At 51.4% G+C, this 18,969-nt stretch overlaps 1 protein-coding gene and 1 long non-coding RNA gene across 9 annotated transcripts in view; one reads left to right on the top strand and one right to left on the bottom strand.

Annotated features, from left to right (window-relative positions):
- Positions 1-8,283: 8,283 nt before the first annotated feature.
- LOC138916225 (uncharacterized) lies at positions 8,284-9,843 on the bottom strand. Its single transcript, XR_011423161.1, has 2 exons — positions 9,558-9,843; positions 8,284-8,733 (listed from the first exon to the last, which is right to left on the bottom strand). It is a non-coding gene; the product is annotated as an uncharacterized lncRNA (long non-coding RNA).
- Positions 8,851-18,969, top strand: part of MRC2 (mannose receptor C-type 2) — a 50,780-nt gene continuing 40,661 nt past the window's right edge. For 4 of the 8 annotated variants that reach the window (XM_070227092.1, XM_070227090.1, XM_023652270.2 and 1 more), the window contains exon 1: positions 8,906-9,642. In XM_070227092.1, coding sequence (XP_070083193.1) covers positions 9,510-9,642 — 133 coding nt within the window. In that variant the 5' untranslated portion in view covers positions 8,906-9,509. Of the gene's footprint in view, positions 9,643-18,969 lie in introns of all 8 variants that reach the window. The other 4 variants (XM_023652272.2, XM_023652271.2, XM_023652269.2 and 1 more) reach the window with 3 other exon arrangements.

Raw genomic sequence — 18,969 nt, 5'->3', positions numbered from 1 at the left:
TGCTGTCTTTGTTAGAGGGTTGCTCGCCTTCCTTCTTGTCCAGGAAGAACAGGTTCTCCTCCAGCTGAGAAGATTAGCAGTCAAGGAGCTCTTGTGTTTCTTAATTTAGAAAATAACTATCTTTAAACATAGTTATCTCCTAGAATCCTGGAGCTAGAAGCAAGCTTCAGGTCCAGCTCCCTGCTTAGGAGAAGGCGAAGTTTACAGCTAGCTTGACCCACCTTGGCGATTTTTTGCTTTCTGAGAAGATTTCCTTCCCTCCCTTACTCATTCTGATTTCTCAAGCTCTTTGTCTGTAATTAAAATCTGCCTGGAGTAAGTGAGGGAGAGACGTGGTACACAAACTAGTTGGGGTATGGGGAGTCCCTGCCTCCTAAAATTAGCTATTCTGTTTTAGTTTGTTAAGGCAGCGTCAGCCAGTGTTAAGAGTCTGGGCTTTGGAATAACGTCGTGTGCAAATCCCACCTCTGCAAGCTGCAGGGCTATCTCCTTGCGTAGTTGTAATAGGGAGCGGAAATAGGTATGTGAAGTGCCTGGCATATATGAGGTGAATCAAAAAATGTGGTTTAAGAAAGATCAAATGATCCAGTAAGTGGGATTGCTGGTCTGGAACCCCAAGTTTGCTGGTTGAGGTTCAGAGCCTTTCTCCTCGCCAGGTTGTCAGGAGATCCTTTCGCCTTGGGTAAGTAGCATAGACCTTTCAGGAGCCTTCTTCTCTGGCTTGAGATTCAGTATCAACCTTTTCCTGTGAAGTCAGCAGTCTCCTCTTACCCTGGGTCCAAGACTTCTGGCAGAGTCTGGGAGGAGCATCTTTTAGGCCAGTGTGTCCCCGAGGCCAGCAGCAGCAGCATCACCTGGGAACCTGTTAGAAATGAATGTTCTCAGGCCTCCCCAGCACTGTTAATCTGTCTCCCAGATGGCATGAGCACTGAAAGTCACAAGTCCTGCTGACTGACATTCCTGTCAGGTACTGCAGTAAGGGTGGGGCAGTTGGAGAGAGTATCTGTCAGGCCTTGTCGAAAGTCACCCAGCTGGAAGACGGAGGTGACTGTTTGATTATTGTGTTAGGATTAAAAATGTATCTTACTAGGCCTGATGTCATACATGTGCTCTTCTATGGGGAGCCCCAGGAGGGGCCCTACAACACATCCCTTAGACAGGTGCCTTGGGACCTAACAATACACTCAAGAATCATTCACTCCTTTGGGCAAAGCTTCTTACTTTTGGCCTTCTCTTAAAATATATAACTCACCAGTACCTTCTTGCAAATTACTTTATCCCATTTTTCTTTGACCTGAGGGGCACAGGGCTGTAGGAGAGGGCTGGGACTTGGCCTGGACTGCAGGTCTTTGGAAGGGGTGGGGGAGAAGAGAGTGTAGAGAGGTTGCAGGGGGAGGAGGAGGGTTAAGGAGGGAGTGGTTAGGGACTCTGGCTGCTGCTGAGCTCTGCTGGTGGGTTGGGGGAACCTGCCAGAGGCTGGGAAAACAGTCAGGCCTGGGAGCAGGTCTGGGACCTGGGGGGGGGCAGGGTATACAAGAGCCCTATTGTGCTGGGGGAGCTCTGCAGGGGCCAGAGACAGGCTGGAGTCAGTGAAGGGGTGTGTGTGTGTGAGGCACTGGGCAAGGGACCCCGTGGTGTGAAGGGGTCAGAGAGCAGCTTGCTGGCTGACTTGGCTCCACCCACCTCTGGCCACTGGTTGGGCCTCCTGGGTGTGGAGGGAAGTGCCCAGCTGGAGAACTGTGGTAACCTCAGCTCCGTTAGCCTCCAGGCGTAGTCTGCAACTGTGGTAGCCTCCTGTGCTGTCCAACCTTTTCACCCTTGGGGGGGGTGGGCGGAGAGGGCAATATCAGCAAAGGGAAGGGGCTCTGGCACTGCTGCTGTGCAGAGAAGTTTCTCAGCTGTTTGGCTTCACAGCCAGGCTTAGGCAAGGGAGGAGTGTTTGACAGATGAGGAAACTGAGGCCCACAGAGATTTGGTGACTGGCACGCAGGATCAAATGGAGAAGGACTGCAGGCTTGAAAATTTAGTGAGCTGGATTTTCTGAGTGCCATCCTTGGGCAGAGACTGCTGTGGGCGAAGGCTGCACCTCGGCTCCCAGCATATCTTGTCCTAGTCTAGGCCTCCAGTCCCCCAGGCTCCCTTCACTCTGTCTCACCCTCCTCATGGCTAGCCCTTAGAAATCTACTTGGAGACCGAGCTGGTGTAGTCCTAGGCTGGAACTGAACTTAGGTGGGAAAATAGGGGGCATCGCTTTACAGAACATTTGTGCTTCAGATTCCCCAAGCTATCTGATCTTGTCGTCTTGCTTTATAGATGAGGAAGCAAAAATCCTGCCCTGACCCAGCCTTGGGCAACTCTCTTATCTTCCCATTCCTGTGTCCTAATTGACAGCAGGAATCAGACCCTCTGCCTTGACTTCCTTATGGTCACTGTAAGTTTGAAGGGGGTGGGAGACATAAAGCTGTTTCAGCAAATAAAAAGTAAAAAGAAGTCTTGTTAGATGCCTCCTCGGTGTCACAGGGGCCCCTGGAGAGATGTCTGCAGGACATAGAAGGCCCCCCAGTGTAGGCCTTGGCTTGTTCCTGGAAGGAAGCCAGTCCTGGAGTCAGACCCGAGCCCTGTGCCCTAAAAGAAGAGCATGCTGCTGAGAAGCATGAAAAGGAAGGTCTCTTTCCCTACAAGGTAATTTCAAGAGCCATTGCTTCTTTGCGCCTATAGACTTTCAGAGCCCTACCCACAGAGGGGCCGGCCCCATGGCCGAGTGGTTAAGTTCACGCACTCCACTTGGGCGGCCCAGGGTTTCACTGGTTCAGATCCGGGGTGTGGACATGGCACCGCTCACTAAGCCATGCTGAGGTGGCATCCCACATGCCACAACTAGAAGGACCCACAACTAAAAATATACAACTATGTACCGGGGGGCTTTGGGGAGAAAAAGGAAATAAATAAAATCTTTAAAAAAAAAAAAAAGAATCCTACCCACAACCTTAACACTAACCCTGCTCCTCAGCCCATGTTAACTAGACAAAACCGTGCCCAGTTTTGGAATCTGGTAGAACAAGGTGTTGGGAGAGCCCCTGGTGAGGACTACATTCAGGTCACAACTCTAAACTTGCTGTGTGACCTCGGACCGGGCACTCATACTCTGAGCCACATCTATAAACTTCATGCATCCACTCAAAATACAAAGGAGGTTACCAGTTAGAAGCTTTAAGTAAGGTTATTATTTAGAAGCTAAATGTAACAAATGTTAGCTGGGAGCTGATAAATTCTGTAACAGCGAGAGGAGGTCCCTGGGGATTTGGGAGATGATGTTGAGCTGGGCTTTCAAAGATGGGCATAGTTTGCAGCAACAGGTCCCTTGCACTTTCTGTACTCTTCCCATATAGAACGCTGGTCACACCAAGACCTCTCCATGCCCTCTCACACCTCCAGGCCATGGCCATCTGACTGTCTTTGAAAACTTGAGTGTCACCTGCAGCCTTCCTTCCTTTGGACTCACAGCACCTGTACGTCTCTCCCTTACTTCCCTGACTTGTCACATGTGTGCACACTTGGCACCACAAGAGCTGGCCCCTTGGTAAGCTCAGGGCCCGGGTAAAGGAATGACGGTAGTTTGGCCTGCTGAAGCATGGTGCCCAGAAGGGGCAGTAGGGCTGGACAGGTGGTGCTGAGGGACCTTAGATGTGAGAATGAGGAGGAGGCTGGGACAGTGTGTTAGACACAGGTCTTTGGTCAGGGAGTGAACAGATCGGGGCTGGGCATCGACAGCCGTGGAGCCTGTATAGCTGGTTCCCGGTCCTCAACAGCAGTATTTTTCAAATTTGTTTGATGGCAACAGTAAAAAACACTTAACATCTCAATCCAATACATATTTCACAGAACAGAACCTAGTTCACATGCAGTGCACTTTGATGTTTACGGTTTTACTTCAATTTTAAAATGCTGGTCACCACCCACTGGTGCCCTAGGCCACTTCTTGCTGCTTCACTGGGTGCTGGTCTGTCCTGCCTCCTAGAGCTGGAGTGACGGTGGTGGGTCAGCTAGATGGAGCCACCTGGCTCCTGTCCTGGTCAGGGGTTCTATTCCACTAGGGGCTTCAGGTGGGAAGGCTGGATCAGGGGAGCTTCCACCTCTGCAGAGCGACCTCCCACCTGTTCTGCCTCCAGGCTGGGGTCAGTGAGAGCCACAGAAGGCTCTTGGCAGGGGCTAGGCCCAGCTTTGCTTTGGAGGGTCAAGTACTGAGACTAGAGAGACTTCATACTGCTTGTCCTTCCTGAGCTGGGGAGAGGGAGACAGGGACCAGGAAGCAGCCTAAGATGACATCTTGAAGAGAGAGGAAGATGCAGAAGCTGCCAGCCCAGCCAGAGCTGTGGACCAGAGTAGGCCTCGACTCCCGGCTCAACCTCATCCTCAGTGCAAGGACAGATTCAGAAGAACTGCAGCTCCAAGTTGGGAGAGGCCCCTGAAGGGCAGACAGGGTGATGTGACAGCCCTCTCCCCCTGTGCCAGCACCAGCTGGGTAGGGCAGTAGAAGGTTCTGGGAACTATATCCCACCAACCAACTGCAGCTAGTTCTTCTGCTTGGCTCTGTGGTCCGGTCCCCTCTTCCTTGTTGGGGTGCTTCAGGCCAATCTCTACCTTCTCTGAACCCAAACCAGCCAGCTTGCTCCTGACCTGCTAAAGCCTCCGAGTGGAGCCAGGAGCCAGTGAGGACCCTAGAGGCATTCAGTTGGTAAGCCCTGCTGCAGCCTGGGCTCAGTCTTGAGTTCCCCTGCTCTGAGCTTACTCCAGGGCTCTGCCGATAGCTACAGACATTACCTTACTCTGGTGACTCCTTCAGGTGGGAGTCTGCATCTAGACTCTTAGACTTATGGGGAGGAAGTCTGTGCTTCCTGCTTCATGAAAGGGGTTCTGAGGTGATTATCTCTTAACCCTTGGGAAAGGAAGAGTTGGGCTTTAGGGTCCCTTTAAAGGAAGTCTTCTAATACAGGCTTTGGGCTGAAAGGATACAAACTCAGCAGCCCTCTGGGGAGGAGAGGTGTTCTCCAACAAAAGGAGAAGGGAAAATACCTAGGGAAAGTGGGAAGAATTTTTCTTAGGTTGTCTTTGTGGCCATAATGTGGTAGACCAGTCTGGAGAAGACGGACCAGCCATAAAATTCCCCAGTGATGTGGATGTGGGAGAAATAGTTGCTTTAAGTTAACTGTCCCAAGATCATACAACCTGGAAGAGGTGGAGCCAAACCTCAAAACCTGGATCTGTAGGATCCCAAGCCTGCCTTCATCCCTCCTTCTTTAGCCCCATCCCTTCTGGGATCTTCGGTGCTCCAGACAAAGGGTAGCCACGTAGACTTGAAGGGCGGATTGCCTGATCCGAGAGCCAGGGGTGTGAGATGCAGGAGCCCAGGGAGAAGGCAGAGAGGGTCGGATCTGCCCAGGCCAACCCCGTGCTTGGCCAGACTTTTCCCCTGGCATGGAAAGGTGCAGGGTGGGGAAATCTTGGATGCCCCTTGGGGTTCACACCCCTTCTCTAGTTGCCTCAGGTAAGGATTGACCACGTCTCTCCTTTCTTTATATCCTCCTATCGTACTTGGCCATCCAATTGCATTCTTCCTTGTCTTGTGTTCTCCTTTCCTAAGCTTTTGTTGTAGGCCTGGCCTGCCAGGGGTGTCCACGGGCATTGCTCTCCCCCCCGGGCACTCTGGCTGGAGAGGCTGCTGAGCCCCAGAAGCAGGGAAGAGGAGACTGATGTGAGATGAACTCTAAGCACAGTGAGTAATGATACCAAACCTCATCTGTCAAAGGGCACCTGAGACTCAGCAGGGAAGTGACTTGCTCTGGGACGTGTGCTTAGTGAATAGCAGAGCTGTAATTCCAACTCAACTCCGAGCCCCAGGCCTGGACTCACCCACTGCCCGATGCTGGGATATTTATGGAAATGCATTTATTAGCTCGCTAAAGTGAGCATTGAGCTGCTTCTACCTGGATTAGTTTATACTTTAGAATACCATTTTTGTATACAGTTAAACATGGAGATGTTCAGACAAGGAGGAGAGGTTGTATTGTTCTCTCAGGCAAAGGAAAACACCCAGTGTTGCAATCCTGGTAAAACTGACCTATACAGGTCTCGTGGACGGTAGGGTGGAGTGGGGGCGAGAGACAGGCAGCGTGAAGGGTAAGGAGTAAAAGGGAGACAGCCTGATGTCCAAATGGCAAAGGAAGATGGGAAGTAACATTCCCTGAACATCTTTATCCAGGGACTGTGCCATCCCTTTATACATAACATTTAATTCTCAGGACAAGGTAGGAATTGTTACCCCATTTACAAGTAGGAATTGAGAACTCAGAGCTTGAGTAACTCAATAAAGGTCACAAAGCTAGTAAGTGGGTGAGCGAGGATTCTGAGGTCTCTCTGACTCCAAAGTCTGTGCTCCTTCCACTAAACTGGTTTAGAGGAAATCAGAAGGCCTGGAGTGCCTGTTGTTGGTTAACAGTCAGTGTCTGAAGAAGAGCCGTTGCTCAGTATCGAGTCCACTATAGCAGATGCCGTCTTGGTAAAAATCCCCAGACTGGGTCATAGACTTCACTAAGTCTTCAGCACCCAGCCTGATGCCTGGCAGAGTAGGCCCTTAATAAATGGCTGTCCAACTGGGCTTTCACGGGAACAGTGAGGAGGCTGGCCCTTTGGAAGTAGATGAGGGTCTGGGTGCTGCTGAGGGGTCGCTCTGAAAGCCCCAGCACTCTCACAACACCCAACACTCCTGCAGACTGTGACACGTTCTGCTGACAACCGATCCTGCACAGACTTGTTAAGCAGTGGGGGATTGGGCTGGATTCTCCACAGGGAGAATTGCCCGGACGTGAGCTCAAGATCTAAGACAGATGGTGGCTGTGGATATGGGCCCAGACAGACAATCAGCAGAATACAGTGTGTGACCCTGGCACGCCGGAGCAGGAAGTCTCACCCTCTGCAGAGACTCGAACAGACATCTGTCCCTGCTAGCGCAATGTACTTCATGCTCCTCAGCCCTTGAGTGGGAGTCTGCTCTGCCTGGCGTATAGCAAAAATTGTGGGTTTTCCCCACTAAAAACTCTTCTAGGGCTGTGACTCTGCTCATTGTTGTTTCCCCAGCAGCTAGCACAGGGCTAGCAATCAGTGGTTGGTGAACGGGTGAATGAAGAAATGAGCATCTGTGTGCTGAGCACTCAGTGTACTGGTGCTGGCAAGTGGTGGACTTGCTGGGCCCACATCATTCACTGGTGATGTCTAGTAGCTGGCTTCTGCCCTGCTGGTGGGAGGAATGCCAAAACCAAGTGAGAGCCAACCCTGCACCAGAACCTGGAGGGCTCCATGGGAGCCCTGCCTGAGTTCCCTTTCAGAGGAAAGGGGGCCCCTTGGTGAGGACTGTGGCCAGCACATCCAGAGATAAGTGAGCAGATGGAAGCCTATGTCTTTGAGAAGAAGCATCCTATGTTTTGGCTGCTCAGACAGAGAAAAAGAGAAGGCAACTTACCTGAAGCTGGCAAATCCTCAAACCCCTTGTAGATAACGGAACTGTGAGAAAGAGGAGGCCAGAGCCAGCCCTGATGGTCTAGTGGTTAAAATTCAGTGTTTTCACTGCTTTGGCGGCCTGGGTTCGTTTCCCCGGCAGGGAACCACACTACCCTTCTGTCAGTTGCCACGCTGTGGCGGCAGCTCACGTAGAAGAACTAGAAGGACTTAGCAACAGGGATATACAACCATGCACTGGGGTTTGGGGGAGGGGGAGAAAAAGATTGGCAACAGATGTTAGCTCAGGGTGAATCTAAAAAAAAAAGGTTAAAAAAGAGAAAGGGGAGGCCAAGAGGATGATCTTTGAGGCAGCCCAGAGTGGTGTCCAGGAGCCTGCAGAGCACTGGGATCCCAGGACATGCCACACCAAGAAGATGTGTCCCAAAGGGCCGTGAGCAGCAGTCACCAGAAGGGACTTGTCAGACCTGCCTAAGCTAGCTATGGAGTGCCAGGGGCTTCGTTGGCCTGGCTCTTACCCATTTTTAGGGCGAAAGTGTGGAGAGTGGGAATCTGTGGGGACTGCAGGGAGATTTCAGTGGGTGCTCACTTCTGGGCCCTACAGCCTCTGGACTGATATTTGCCAAGGATCTCAGCCGGGCGGAGATAGAGCTAAGTGAGCATCTCGGGCCCCACATCCTCATTGCAGAGATGGGGAACAATTTACCCAAGGCTGGGGTAGTAAAAACCAAAAAATTTGAATTTGTTATTTCCAAAAATAGCACCAAGGTGGACAGCACAGGAAACAATAAAATTTATTTTACAGCTTCATAGCGTTTTTATTTGATTACTCATGGTGGGAGAGTATGAATCTTCTTTGCATTTAGGGTCTCTAAATGTCTCAGTTCATCTCTGAGCCCAGAGATCCCAAGCGACTTTTCCAAGGTCGTTCAAGGAATCAAGAGGTGGGGGCTGGACTCCAACGTCCTAACTCCCAATCCAGCGATCTGCGCTGCGGTGACCTGTTGCATAATACGGAATAACTGTGGATTGTCTTCTCGTTTATGAAATTTCCATTTGCTCCTTTGCGTCTGGCCAGGAGTCCGGTTGCTGGTGAGAGTGATGATGTCTGTCTTCTGGGATGTCCAATGGACAGATTTTCCCCAGGATTCTGGATACAGCACCAACTAGCAACAGCCCCAACTTTGCGCCAAGGATGCTGACACAAGGGTCACGCAAATGCTAAAATGAAGTGAAACTGTTTGCGCTCCGCGCATTGCAAAGGGGCCCCGCCTCCCCCTCCCCCAATCTTCGCCGGCGTGGCGGAGCCCTGAGCTCCGCCCCTTCCCCACCAAACCAGGGGAGGGGTCCTAGTCGTGGAGGTAGCGGATGCTGGGCGGCTAGAGTCGTCGGCAGAAAGAGGCGGGATAGAGGGGGCGCCAGCGGCCCAGGTCTGGCCGCCTGGGTCAGCCGTGCGCCCCCGCCCCCGCCCCCGCCGAGTGAGGCCTTGCAGCCCACGTCCCGCCACGCCGTGAAGTTTGCGGAAAGTTCCCCACCAGCGCCAGCCGGGGAGTTGTGACGCAGTGTCTGGGGCTCCAGTCCCGGACAGAGAAGAGAGGGAAGGCGAGGCGGGGAGAGAGGGAAACGGAGAGCGAGGGCAAGAGCGCACGCGGGGTCGTCCTCTACCCGACGGATCCTCCCTCCCACCTCCCCCTTCTCCATTCCCGGCCCCAGCCCCGCGCCCGCACGCGCCTCTTCCCCTCCCACGCTGCCCGCTTCCCTTCCCCTCTGCCCCTCAAACCCTCCTCCTGGGTTCTGCGCTCCTCCCTCCGCCCTCCCTCCGCCCGGCCTGCCTCCTTCCCTCCTCCTCCCCTCCTCTCGCCCGGAGGCATCACTTCGTCCCGACCCGGAGGAAGACGCGAGCCCCTCGCGGGCGGTCATCACAGCCCAGCGCCGTGTCTGCCAACGCGCGCCGCGCTCGTGCGCCCTCGGTCCCCGCGTCCCCAGAGCGCCGCGCCATGGGCATGGGGCCAGGCCGGCCGGCCCCCGCGCCCTGGCCTCGTCACCTGCTGGGCTGCGTCCTGCTCCTCGGGGGTCTGCACCTCGGCCGCCCGGGCGCCCCTGGGGACCCCAACGCCGCCGCCCTCCCGGGTAAGGCACTGCCAACTTGGCCAACTTCCGGGACCGGGCGCGGGGAGCGCCGGGGAGCGGGCCCCTCTCGACTTTTCCCTCCCTTTTTTTTCCAGGATCGTGTATGCTTGTGCGTGTGTGTGTGTGTGTGTGTGTGTGTGTGTGTATGTGAGAGAGAGAGAGAGACTGGGTTTTTAAAATCGTCTCAGCTTTTCGGAAAGCGGGGGAGGAGAGGGGAGGAGCGCGCCTGGAGGTGGGGGAGGACCTGAGTGGAACCAGATGTGGCGGGCGGCGGGGGAGGGGAGCCCGGGGGTCTCGAGCCGCCTGGGAGGAAGGGGGCGGGCTCCGAGAGGACCCTCGCGCCCGCCTTCCCGGACCACCCGGCGCCAGCCCTGCCCTCGACCCGGGGACCTGCAGGGCGCGTCCAGGGGAACCAGAGGCTCCGTCCAGGAGTCTCCAGGCCGGTCTCCTTGCTTTGCCCTGGGACTGATGCGTTATTATAGTTTTCGAATTATTTGTAAGCTTGTTCGCCGTTCCTGGCATCTCGGGCTGTTTGTATTTTCTTTTCCACTCTTGGTCTTCAAGGACAGCTTGTGGCATGCGGCATCCACACCGCTTGAACGTAACTCTGAGGCAGTTTTGTGCCACGAGGATGCAGCGACAGACTGGGCACCGTGTGTGTGTTGTGTGTGCGTGTGTATGTGGTGTGGTGTGAGTGGCTCTGACCAAACTGGCACCCCTCCAGAGTGGACAGATCTTGGGCGGCAAAAGAGCTGCTAAAGATGCAAAAAACCCAACTAACAGAAAACAAAAAACCGAAGCTGTGCCTCCTCTTTCTGCTGCTCTTTCAAAGGGTGACAGTGAAGTGTGGGGGCAGACAGACCCCTCACCAAGAATCTGAGAGCTAAAGGGAAAGAGCCACTTCGGGGTTGGGGGGCTTGCAGAAGGCAAAGCTGGAATTGTGAGCGAGTGTAATTATTCCAGCTCAGTGCTGGGCCCGGCGGGGTCTTGCTTTGTGTTTAATTTGGGGATGGGGGTGAGTGAAAGGGGACAGTCAGTGCAGTGTTTGCAGTTTTGTGCAAAGCCCAGACAGCCCTGCAGGGTCTAGGGCCTCTAGCCTTGGCCAGTGCTTGCTGGGTTGTCACACCCGGTTAACATAGGCGACCGAGACACATATCTGCCCCAGTTGTGCCGATGGGAGAAGAGCGGGCCAGGGTGACCCATGTTCACACCCAGCAGAGCCCCTGCTGAATTCCAGACCCACCTGCAAACACAAGCCAGGAAGTAACTACCTACCCACCGCAGGTCAAGGCCCAGGCTGTCTGCTTGCCGTCCTCACTCCTGCCGGGGTCTTACTCCTCTGCGAAGGAACTCAGAAGGCAGACAGGGTGGGAGGGGTGGAAGAACATGGCCATTCCAAGAGCCCCAGAGCACATTTTAAAGCCAGGCCCTGGGAAGTCGTGGCCAGAGTGCTGACTCGGCCTTTTCCCCCATGGAGCTTTTGACAGAGGAGCTGGAAATGCCTGGTGAGAGGCCCCATCAGGGAGGATGCCTGGAGTGCCCCTCTGCTTCCTGGACTCTGTGCTCTCCTTGCCCTCTCTCAGGCTGCGTCTCTGGACTTGTAGCCCCCATAGCCCCAGAGGGGCCCCTACCCAGTGGCATTGCATTGATCACCCCTAAAGAAGCTTAGGTGTGGGAGAGGAGGAAGCTGAGGGTGGGGGTGGCCTGGTCTCCACAGCAGAAGTTGAGTAGAGGAGGGCGAGGTCCTCACAGGTAGTGTCCCAGAATGCTCCTTCTCTAGGCTGAATTCCTTCTTCGTCCCCTTGTCCCTCATGAATGAGGTGGTCACTGGGAAGAATTTACCAGCACCAGGATCCGAATGGCCCCAGGAAATGCTTGTGGGAGATAGGATTTGGCTTGGCAGGCCAGCGCTGCTGGGATGAAACTTACCCTGGGGAAGGAGGGGTACGTGTGGGTGGCTTCCTGACCACCAGTAGCCGAGCCGGTGGATGAGAGCATCCAAGGGGGCTGCAGCGCCCCTTGGGGGTGGCAGGACAGCAGCACTTTCTTGGTGGGGGACGGCAGAATCCATCTTTTCTCTGCCTCTGTGGAGCGCCCACAAAGCGTGTGGCTGGAAGACCTCTTTGTTAATTGCAGCATTGATGCATTTTTGTAGCATTCACCGCTCAAAGCTGAGGCAAATACTCGGGAAGGAAGGTACAGAAGAATGTAAGATGCATCCTTAGAGCAGAGGAAATTTTGTTAGAGGCCAGAGAAACTGGGTGGGGCAAAGTGTCACCAAGGCTCTCTAGAGGGAGCTGGGTGGAACCAGGCTTTGCAGAGGCAGGGAGGAGAGCAGAGAGGGCGAGACCAGGAAGGTGGGCTGGGCTGTTCTGGAGATTATGTGGAAGCTTGCTGCACTGGGGTAGACAGTTCCTGAGTGGGGCCAGGGAGAAGCCCGAGTGGAAAAGGAAGCTGGCCACGTGCCTGGGAGGCTGGCGGTGGGGAACCTGGAAGAACCCCTCGGGGGTTCTGAGCAGAGGAATAAGGTACAGATTGGAAAGAGGATTGCTGGCCCCCGCAGGGATCAGGCATCCAGGTCGAGGAGTGAAGACACCTTGGGAAATCTTCCTTTGGGAGCGACTCTGCTGTCTAAAGGACAGGGAGGGAGGCATTCCTTTTGAAAGCCATCAGGTACTGGCTGCTGTGGCCAGAGTCCACCAGACAGATCGCCTGCACTTCCGGCCCAGCTCTGGCGAGTCACGGAGTTCAGAGCCTTCTTACTTCTCCCCACTACCAAACTCAGTGTTCTTTGCTCCAACCTGCTTGCCTTCTGTGAGCTGCCAGGGCCAGGGTGGTGCCCAGCTGCACTCTGGTTGGTGCTGGGATCAGACGTTCCCCCGGATTCACCTGGCCAAGATGAGGGTGCAGGCAGGGGAGGAGGAAGCCTGGGTCTTGGTCTTCATTTACTCACACTTGAGAAGTCTTGGCTTTCTGATGCCTGCATGATACAGTGTTTGGACCAATGAGATGATTTCAGAAGTACCCTGGAATTCTCAGAAGAGTATTCATTTGGATTTACCACTAATTTAAACATTAAATAGGAGACCCGTTGCACCCTGCAGAGGGACTAAGTGATCACAGCAATGGCTGCCACCCTTCATATGCTGGGCACTGTGCCCAGTGCTTACAGACAATGGCTCTTCTAAATCTCACAACCTGGGAGGGCACTACCACCCATTTTACACACTGGCAGTCAACAGAGTAGAGATGTTAAGTCATTTGCGCAAGAACATACCACTGGAAAGTGGTACAAGTGAGATTTGAACCCAGGTGTGGCTGCTGAGCCTGAACACTTCAGTACCAGACCGTGTTGTGTTTCTGTAAAATTAAGCACTGCGAGGGGATGTGTTAGGAAAGGTTAGAAAATTCAGCTTTAGGGGTTTTTTCCCCATAGCTCCAAGCCCCGTAGAACAGCCTCTCGATGTGTCCTCCTGAGAGGAACCCTCGGAAGAGGGTGGCGTGGCACTTGGCTCTGCCCCAGTCCCATTGGGCCCAAGAGGCAGGGATTGAGCCCCCCTCAGTGTCCTCAGGATATCTGAGGTGCCCGCTCGACGGAGGCATTGATAAGTGAGTGACCGAGGGGGCCTGATGAAGGAGGAGCGAGCCCCAGCCCGGCACCCCAGCTTCCTGAGGCCAGGGATCCTTGTTTGTTCAGTCAGTCAGTCAGTGGATGTCTGCTGAGCCTGCACAGTGCTGAGAGCAGGGACAACTGTGGCCTGTTCTTCTTTTGAGCCCACCTCCCCCTGCACCTTCAAAGGGGGGTCCCTGCACTTGGAGGGTCTGGGCATTGCTAATAGGAAGTGTGTCTTCCTGTTTAGTGCTTCTTGAGACGGGGAGGGGCTGCTTTCCCATGGCTGGATCCTATAAATCTGGGTGGGGTGGGCCATGGGAGTAGTGACGCACCTCTTGGAACTCACCCTGGGCGCTGCAAATCCCAGTGGCTCCTCAGCTAGGGTTTGTGTCAGTAAACAGGCAGACTGGATGAAGGCCGTGTAGTGGCATCAGCCAGCTCCAGCCCCTTAGGAGACAGATTGGGTTGCCCCCCTTACTTCACACATGGCCCCATGTGGAACTCCAGTGGTTATTAGGAAGAGAAAACATGAAAATCAAGGGATTTAAATATGAAAAAACACAGTCTTCAACATACAAAGTCCTAACTAGCCACTTTTTTCCAAATCAAAGAGCTCCCCCTCTTCTTTGACCTCTCTGTCCCCTCTCCTGAGCCCCTTGCTTGGCTGGGCTCCTGCTCTCTGCCTCACCTCAGCCCTGCCCCTGCCCCCCCACTTCAGTTCCTCTGACTCTGCATTCCGTGCCACCACTGCTCTGCTTGTGTTGCTAGATGATGGCTGTGAAACTTCCTCTCCTCCCCAGGTCACCCGGCCACCGACGCCTTCCCCGTTCTTCTCCTCAACACACTACATTCCATCCTCCCTGAACCTTCACTGCTGCCCCAGCCCTTTGCACACACCGTTCCGTCTGCCTGGGATCCCGTCCCCTCTTCTTCCCTGGCTGCCATTGCCCCTTCTTTCAAGACTCAGGATCCTGAGATGGATGCTGAGGAGTCCTGGTCACTGCCTCTTGGGCTGACCTGGGCTGAGGGGAGACAGGCAGCTGGATGTCACACACAAGGATAACCCCTGGCATGGAGGAGCACCCCTCTTTTTCTTTCTTTCTCCGGGGTCACCTCTAGGAGGACATGATGAGAAGCTGCTGTGGTGGGCTTGGAGCTCCTAGAGGGAAAGCAAGAAGCCGGGCTCCCAGCCTTTCCTGACAGCCTCAGCAAGTGATTGGAAGGGGAGGCGGATGTGATGCGTCCCAGTGTAGACAGGCAGGAGTGTGGTGTGGCGGGAAGGTTCCCTCCTCCTCCAGTCCTCTGGAAATGTAAATCGGGACAAGATCAGTCGGACTGTAATTAATGCCACTCATAAGCTGTATGACCTCGGGCAGAGGCCCAAGTTTCTTCATCTGCGAAATGCGAAAAATAAAATAATACCCCCTCACAGGGGTACTGTAAGAATTACACAAAAGTGAGATAATATATGTATGAGACAGATAAATGCCTGGTGCAATGCTGGACAGAGTCATTTCTTAGCAAATAATATTAAATTATTGATATTTTTATTATTATTAGGAAGAGAAAACATGAAAATCAAGGGATTTAAATATGAAAAAACACAGTCTTCAACATACAAAGTCCTAACTAGCCACTTTTTTCCAAATCAAAGCAGGCTAAACCCATCACTTCTTGGTGACACTTTGCTAACTACTATAAGTGCCTAAAAGTAACCATACTTTTCCTGAAAGTAAATTTAAATCCTAAAGCAAGCAAACAAAACTCGATCCTCAGTTGTGGTTTCTCCTCAAACCCCTCCACTTACCTCCCTCCCTCCTCGCTCTCTTCATCACGAAGCTGCTCCAGCTGACCTTCACTGAGGGCATGAGGAGTTCCTGCCACCCTGGATTTCCAGTGTCAAAATCCAGACAGTCCCAGGCCAGCCAGACGGGTGGTCATCTTCCCTCCGCTTGCTGACCACCAGTCGCTGTAGCCTGCCATCTAAGGAACTGCCTGCCAGTGGTCACGGTAATTAGGCTCCCTGGTTACTCAGTGCACTGGCCCTCCTCAGGCCTCACGTTGCAGTTCGGATGCTATTGATGGCCTCAGTTTTATAAGGCATGCTCCGCGGGAAACAGTCAGACCATAAAGAAAGAAAACGTAAAAAATTTGAAGTCCTCCTTCCTGTCACCCCACACCCTACCAGTAACACTGTCACTGGTTTGTGGGGTAATCTTCTGTTTTTATGCATATGCAGATACACATAAATACTCCTTTTACACAAATAGGGCCACTTTTTTTTTACTGTATAGCACAATAAAGTAATTTTATTTTATAATATTCTTGGAGATCTTTCCATGACAGGCTGCAGAATTGTCTTATTCTTAATGGTGCTCAGTATTCCATTATAAAGATGTACTGTCGTCTTGTGTGTGTGTGTGTGAGGAAGATTGTTGCTGAGCTAACATCTGTGCCAGTCTTCTTCCATTTTGTATGTGGGACACTGCCACAGCATGGCTTGATGAGCAGTGTGTAGGTCTGCACCCAGGATCCGAATCTGCGAACCCTGGGCCGCCGAAGTAGAGCACACAGACTTATCCAGTACACCACTGGGCTGGCCCCTAAGTGTCTTTTTTTTTATTATTATTCTTTTTAAACTGCTTCCCTATGGATGGACACGTTCTGAAAATTCTCTCTTCCTCTGGTCTTTGTGATGCCGTTTGCATCCATGGTCTCTGCTGCCTGTCTTCCCCTCCAGCCTCAGTCCAGGGCAGGCAGTGCTGCCACATCTGTGATCCTAAAGAGCAGCTTTAATTGACAACAGAACAAAATCTAAACTTTCTGAATTGAGAATTTGAGGCCTTCCATGGTGAGGTTCTAGCCTTTCCCTTCAGCCCCTTTGGCAAGTCACACTGAGCTATGTGCCGTCACCCACAGATGCTCCAAGTTCTGCCCAGCAAAGCCTCTGCTCGTGCTTTTCTCCCCACCAGGAGCACCTGGTTCCGCAGGCCTGTCTCTGAGTCCGAGCTCATCCCTGAGGCCTTTGAGTTGCCCTCAGCGGGAAGAAGCCTTTCTCTCCAGACTCCTCTCGCATTTCATCGCTGCCACCTGCCTGGTGGAGCCGCTTCCTCCCATCCTAGACCGTAAGCCCCTCCGGGCTGGGCCTTTACAGCTCTGCACACGTTCCAGCACCGTGCCTTGGACACAGGCTCATTTAGTAAATATTTATTGAAACAAAGAGCAGACACGTGTTCCAAAGAGCTCCCCCTACCCTTTGCAGTTTTACTGAGATATAGTTGACATATAACATAGTATTAGTTTAAGAATGTACAGCATAATGATTTGATATATGTATATACTGTGAAATGATTGCCACAAGTTTAGTTAACATCCATCACCTCACATAGTTACAGAATTTTTTTTCTTGTGATGAGAATTTTTTTTTTAGTAGAAAGGCAATGAGGAGAGTTATCCTTCCAGAGTTTTAGATAATGTAACAATCATGAAAAACATATGGCATTGACTTAAACAGAAAAAGTCCAATGGACTGGAATAAATTCCAGAAGTAGACTCCAACTGTTATGAGAACTTAATGTGAGACACACCAGAAGCAACACACTTATGGGAAAAGGAATCTTTACTTTGAAGTATTATTGGACAACCTGATTATAACTTAAAGATTTAATTTCAGTTTATAGCTGATGACGCTTGAGGAAATCCTGATGGCAAATTGTCACATAGAAAGTGCAAAGATCACTAGAAATTCAAGAAATTAATTTTCTTTGAATACATAATTGAACTAGTAGAAACAGAAAATCTTGGCAGAGCTGTGAGCAAACCAGTATGTACGACTGGGGCACTGGAAATTGGTACTGTTTTTCAGGAGTCTGTCTTTCAGACGGTATGTCAGAGACTTGATATGGAAGGCTTCATGTCCTCTGACCTCATAATTCCACTTGTGGAAATTTCTAAGGCGTTAGTCCCAAAGAGAAAGTAGTAGTCATAGAAGTGCTGTTTACAGTAGCAAAACAAATTGGAAACCATCTAAATGCCCGACAATAAGAGTATGGCTAAGGAAAAAAGTAAGGTATCTTAACATGATGGACAATTTATGTAGCTCCAAGTGACAAATATACAGCTAATGTCAGTACATGAAAATATGTCTGAGAAGGAAAGTTCTCATGACCACAAGGTGATCTTACAAAATAATATGCACACACCGGGAACAGCTGAGTGAAGATGCATGCCTCATCACTGACAGTGACTCATTCATTCACTCAGTTAACTGCTTTGTTTCATTTTTGTTTTCGTTTTCCTGAGCACTGACAGTGTGCTAGGCATGGTATTTAGCGCTGAGGACACCTCGGTGAACAGGCTAGGCGTGGTTCCTGCCTTCCCGAAGCTTGTATTTTGAGAGCAGTCCCCCCAAAATGTAAAGCAATGTTAATAGAATAAAATGTTCACTGATTTCATTTTAGGTGCAATTTTTAAGTTCATTGAAAGAAAGAAGGAAGCAGCAGACTGCTCTGGAATCTCAGACATAGGGTCGGGAACCTGTCTGACCACAGAGAGAACAACCCTGAGTCAGACCAGCCTGGTCGAGTAGGAATTCAACAGGAAATAGCCTTGCAGTCAGTCTTGGTCCCTGAGGAAAAGCTTTTCTGGTATAACCCCATAGATGCTTAGCCTCATTTCTGAAGGGTCTGAGGATATGAGAGCATTGGTAGTTTGGAAAGAGCTTGGGAGCACTGTTTATAATAGCCAGAACAAAAATAAAAATGCACATCAAAAGAAATATGAGTAAATAAATTACAGAGTATAGACACAATGAAATACAATGCAGCAGTGAACTAACGAACCTCGGCTATGTTCATCAGCGTGGGTGAGTCTAAGAGACATACTGTTGAATGGGGGAAAATCCCAGAGGGCTACATTGGGATTAGACTCTTGAACCCCTGGAAAAGTGAGGCAGTGAGCACGCATTTCGTCTTCATCTAGAAGCACCAACTGTTAACATTTTGCCACATTTGCTTTACTTCACGCTGTGTGTGTGTGTGTGTGTGTGTGCGCGCGCGTGTGTGTGCGTCTGGTGAAGCTTTGAGGCAGTTGATGAGGTGACATTTCATACCTAAACACTTCACCGTGTATGAACCAAGACAAATACATTCTATATAACTATAATACTATAATCACATTCCAGAAATATAACAGATACAATAATATTTTCTAATATGCCATCCATGTTTAGATTTCTCCTGTTGTCCCAACAATGTCCTTTACCGCTGTTTGTAAGTCCAGGATTCAATTCGATGTGTCTCTTCGTCTCCGTGAATCTGTAACGGTTGCTTGGCCTCTTTGTCTTCTATGGCATGGCATTTTTGATAACTGCAGGTCAGTTGTTGCGTAGAATGTCAGCAGTCTAAACTTGTGTGATCCTTTAATCATTAAATTCACATTAGACATGTTTGGAAAGAAAACTACATGGGGATGTTGTGTCCTTCCCATTGTATCATATTAAGTTGGTTTGTTCCCTTACGGGTGATGCTAATTTTGATCATTTGGTTTAGGTGGTGTCTGCCACATCTCTGCACTAAAAAGGTACCTTTTCCCCTTGTATGTAGTAGATAATCTAAGGAACCTAAACTATATTCTTAAAAAAGCAAATTTGTTCATAACAGCACTATTCAAAACAGCCAAAAACTGAAAACTAGTCCCAAACTGAAAAACACCCC

The sequence above is a fragment of the Equus caballus genome, chromosome 11 (genome assembly GCF_041296265.1).
Source record: "Equus caballus isolate H_3958 breed thoroughbred chromosome 11, TB-T2T, whole genome shotgun sequence".
Taxonomy (NCBI): domain Eukaryota; kingdom Metazoa; phylum Chordata; class Mammalia; order Perissodactyla; family Equidae; genus Equus; species Equus caballus.
This window is presented reverse-complemented; position numbering and strand designations above follow the sequence as displayed.